Source organism: Electrophorus electricus, chromosome 14, assembly GCF_013358815.1.
Source record: "Electrophorus electricus isolate fEleEle1 chromosome 14, fEleEle1.pri, whole genome shotgun sequence".
Taxonomy (NCBI): Eukaryota; Metazoa; Chordata; class Actinopteri; order Gymnotiformes; family Gymnotidae; genus Electrophorus; species Electrophorus electricus.
In genome coordinates, this window is record NC_049548.1 from 16,972,132 (window position 1) to 16,976,844 (window position 4,713).

Consider the following 4,713-nt stretch of genomic DNA (forward strand, 5'->3'; position numbering starts at 1 on the left):
TCTGGCAGTCTCTACCGAGTCCGACCCTGGACCACACTCAGGGACCCCTCAAAATTTCCCAGTGGCACTGTCCCCTGTTTTGAGGGTACCCAAAAGTATGGTGGGTTTCCCTTCGAGGGCTGTGGGAGGCCGTTTATACCCTTTCTTCCCCTTCCTCTTTTTATTTCTCATCCCAGGCATCCTTCGACTGTGGATGTTTCTGTGACGGTGAGGAGTTCTAGTAGGATGTGGGGACGAGTCACATAGAAATGAAACATACGTTTATTACGACACAACACAATGAAGACATAGCAAGCAGGCTATCGGTTAAACGTCGACAATATTCACATTTAGACAAAAGACTTATATACGAACGTACTAATGATACACAACGAGGAGCAGGTGTGAAACACAAGGAGGGTGTGGCCATACAGACGAACACACACACACACACACACACAGGGAGACGTTTGGGAGGATGGGTCATACCGTGATAGATTTCTAGGAATTTCAAATTAAATAGTGTGGTTTTATCTCCAACAATGTTCTGCTTTGCAGCACTTCTTAATGTTTGTGTTATGTGTGATTTTTTCACAGCATTTTTTAAATCAATTGTTTCCACAAGTAACTCTGCTCATTATATAAACAGTAGATTTAAACAACATACCTGAGCCAATATACTCAGTTGTATCTCAACTTAATTTCCTTGTGGAAAAAATATGGTCAGCTGTTGATCCTATTTTCCTGAGGTAGAGAAGCTCCCTAATAATTATGCACATCTTATACATGGAAATAATCACTTTAAGCCACACTCTTCCTCATTCAACAATTATACTTCACCTGAAAATAAGTATACCCCAATAGCATTCAAGTTTATATGGCTAAGAACTGGACAATATGCATAGAAATAATGATTAGATCACAATACTGACTTGCCTAAATACTGACTTGCCTTGCATGCATGAACTGCAAAAACAATTTCACTAACCTAGGTCACTGTCACAGAGGCAACTGTTGGGTAATTTGTCAGACGAACCAGCAGGGTGATATTTATTACTAGTAATTGCAGAGATCATATGCTCCATGTTCCTTCATCAGCATGCATCCGAAAGAACATTAAAAAAAAAAAAAATTGGTCAAGTTTCCCGATTTTCTCTCTCTCTCTCTCTCTCTCTCTCTCTCTCTCTCTCTCTCTCTCTCTAAATAAGGGTTAGATACAATTTTTGCATTTACAGGAAGATTTTTGAAAAATAAGATTCAATTTATTTTACATGATTTAGCATCAAGGACAAAAACATATTAGTATGTAATAGTCCCTCTGTTATGACTTTGACCTGATAAATTCTCTCATGAAAGTGGTACAGTGGTGTGTTCACCAGCTAAAATCAGTGTGTGGATTGCAGAGCACCTCTAAAGAGAACAATAATTCAATTTATGTTTGTCAGATGATTTAAATAAGTAACTAAATTAATAAATCTATATATCAAGTCAGACATTAATGACTCCTTTGTTTGCATTTGTGTTATCTTTGGATTCAAAGCTTTGTGTAATTTATTGCTATAAATAAGGGTTTCTGCCAGAATAGTCATTTTTTTCCTGACAATTTTATTTCCCTTCTCCCTCCCTTCAGACTGGTACAATAGAGTACAGTAGCAGAAAAACACCACTGAAAAAGCATGAATAACCAAAAGTACCTGATTCATTATTCATGAACAGGTCTTTGATAACCAAACTGTTTCCACCCACAGTGCTCTCACTCCTCACTTAACCACCCCCTACCCCCCACCCCTGATTTGTTCGAGCAGAGCAAACAGAGGAGGGACTAGGCTTTATAGCAGAGGAACTCGGGCTGCTGATGCAGTTTCATTCGTGAGCAATGTATCTGCAGCAGTGTGTGCCCACCGTGCATGAAAACAATATCTGGCTGATGCTCTGTGATGACACACTCAGGGATGTACTGTGACTATGGAACAGCAGCTGCTTTCTCTTCATCTGTGACCTGCTACCAAGATCCTGGGCACTGACTCCTCTTTTGCTTGCTGTTTTGATTTTTTTTTAATTATTGCCTGCTAATGGGAATGCAGTGAACTTTTTTCCTTGTGTACTTTGGCCTTCTACCGTTGGGTTTCATTGCTTTTTCATATCCTTGAATATAATGATCTTTCTTTTTCTTGGTCTTGTTGAGGTCATCATCATATCCTGTCTGATTTCTGCTATTCTTCACAGCCTCTCTTTTGCATTTTAAACCCTTTTTTCTCTTTTTAAAAAAAAAAAACATATATTCTCTTTACGTGTTTGTTCTCTGCAACTCTGTGTCTGTCTCTTGTGAGCTGGTGAATGGGACTGCCAACCTGAGGGTAATTTAGCAGGTCTGGGGGAAATTGACTGTGACTCTGACCACCATCTGGGGAGAAGATTCCACACAAGAATCAGCTCTTCACAAAATTTGGAGTCTCACAGCAGGCAGTCAATCCTGGAAATGGAAGGCATCCAAGACCCTGGGAGTTCTTGGAGTATCTAGAGGTACATCAAATTGGAACAATGTAGAACAATATCAAAAGAGATATAAAATATGAATACCACGCTGCACTATGGATTTATCCAAAGTTACAAAACCAGGAATCACAGTTTTGGTATGATGCCGGTCCACAGAGGCCCCCAGGGAGGGAAAGACTCATCACCTTCTACAGAGGGCTGTGACAAGCAGCTGTTAATCTCCACTGAGGTCTTTCTTACCCTGGGCATTGTCAGTCTGCTGGAGAACATCCTCGTTATAGCGGCTATTGCCAAAAACAAGAATCTTCACTCCCCCATGTATTTCTTTATCTGCAGTTTGGCTGTAGCAGACATGCTGGTCAGTGTCTCCAATGCTACAGAGACCATTGTCATTGCATTGATCAATGGCCACAATGTGTCTATCCCAGTTGAGATGATTCGCAGTATGGACAACATTTTTGATTCAATGATCTGCAGTTCACTGTTGGCCTCTATCTGCAGCCTGCTTGCCATCGCCGTGGACCGCTACATCACCATTTTCTATGCCCTCAGATACCACCACATTGTGACAGCCCGTCGCACGCTGGCCGTCATCAGCTGCATCTGGACGTACTGCACTGTCTCAGGTGTCCTCTTCATTGTTTACTCAGAGAGCACCACTGTGCCAGTGTGCCTCATCAGCATGTTCTTCTTCATGCTGGTGCTCATGGCCTCTCTCTATGTCCACATGTTCCTGCTGGCGAGGCTCCACATCAAGCGGATTGCGGCTCTGCCAGGAAAAGCACCTGTCTGGCAGCGGACCAACATGAAGGGTGCAGTGACCCTGACCATTCTCCTGGGAGTGTTTGTGGTGTGCTGGGCACCCTTCTTCCTACACCTGATCCTCATGATCTCCTGCCCCAGAAACCCATACTGTGCTTGTTTCATGTCCCACTTCAACATGTACCTCATCCTGATCATGTGCAACTCTGTAATTGATCCACTCATATATGCCTTCAGGAGCCATGAGATGAGGAAGACCTTCAAGGAGATTGTCTGTTGCTGGTACAGCCTGCCAAATGTCTGTACTTTTGAGACTTCTGAATCATGCTAACATCCTGTGGGTGAGGAAGAGTCTTGATTGTGAAAGCAGTGATTTGCTCAACATGTAAATAGTGTCTCCTGTAGGCAATCTATAACATGCTAAACACTGCTTTGCCAAAATTAAAACATCGATATACTAAGATTGTACCTTAAAATGTCAAGAGTAGTGTCATATATTTTCTATGTAGATATATGTGCTCTTTAGCATACAGTCTGGATACATTTCTGCCTCAAAAATATCTAGAGAGTTAAGGATTTAGAAGTAATGGGTTACAAAGGGGTAGACATACCTTAAATTAAGAAAAAAACTGCACTTAGCACCACTTTACATACTATATGTTTTGAATAGATAGGCTTGTGATGAGTGTGTGTAGACTTTAAACTGTCCAATGTTTAAAAAATAAAATTTTAAAAATATAAAATTTTAAAACTATTATAGTCAGTGTAACCAGATTTCTTATAAACAACAATGTGCTTTAAGTGTGTACAGTGCTTAAAAGCAAGGAAAGATTCATACTAGCAAGAAAAATTGATCATTTGAGTGACTTTACTGAGTTTATTGAACTTTACATATTTGTATTGTGCATGTGCTGAACCTGTGGGTACAAATGTATAAATATCTTAAAAATATTTCTTTGGTGATTTTCCTGAGGTGATTACATGTATCTAATAAATTATTAACTGTGCTTCATAGTGCAAAAAATAAGAGTTGTTCAAATAGCTCTACACAGGCTGACATTTGGAATTCCCTTTATGAATATAAGTACTGTTTTAAATGATCTTTTTTTAAGACATCACTTTCTCTCTACATGGGTTTTTTGATGTACTATGTACATGAAATAGCAGATCTGTTCAGCATACACTTACTATAATTGTGATGCATGCTGTTTCAGCCATAAAAGTGCTGCTCTGTGAAACCAAATGAAATGTTATTTTTTATTGTGGCATTTAATTAAAAAACAAAGTGTGGGTCAAAACATAGACGTGATATCTAGTTATGGTCTGATGAATGCTTCTGATTGAGTAATGTGTATGTACTTTGGTTTTTTTTTTTTTTGATGTGAATCTTTTGACTGACTTATCCGCTGCCTAGTAAATTGTGTCACTGCAGAAGTAATGTTGATGGGACTTCTTTTTTTCTACAATTTAAAAAAC

At 39.6% G+C, this 4,713-nt stretch overlaps 1 protein-coding gene across 1 annotated transcript; it reads left to right on the forward strand.

The window, feature by feature from the left end:
* Positions 1–2,473: 2,473 nt before the first annotated feature.
* LOC113590181 (melanocortin receptor 4-like) lies at positions 2,474–3,935 on the forward strand. Its single transcript, XM_027030203.2, has one exon. It carries the CDS (start codon positions 2,552–2,554, stop codon positions 3,566–3,568), a length of 1,017 nt encoding a protein of 338 aa, XP_026886004.1. The 5' UTR covers positions 2,474–2,551; the 3' UTR covers positions 3,569–3,935.
* Positions 3,936–4,713: the final 778 nt, after the last annotated feature.

What these genes read in the sequence shown, in the direction of transcription:
- LOC113590181 (XM_027030203.2), top strand. Translation starts at nt 2,552, where the DNA reads ATGAATACCACGCTGCACTATGGATTTATCCAAAGTTACAAAACCAGG.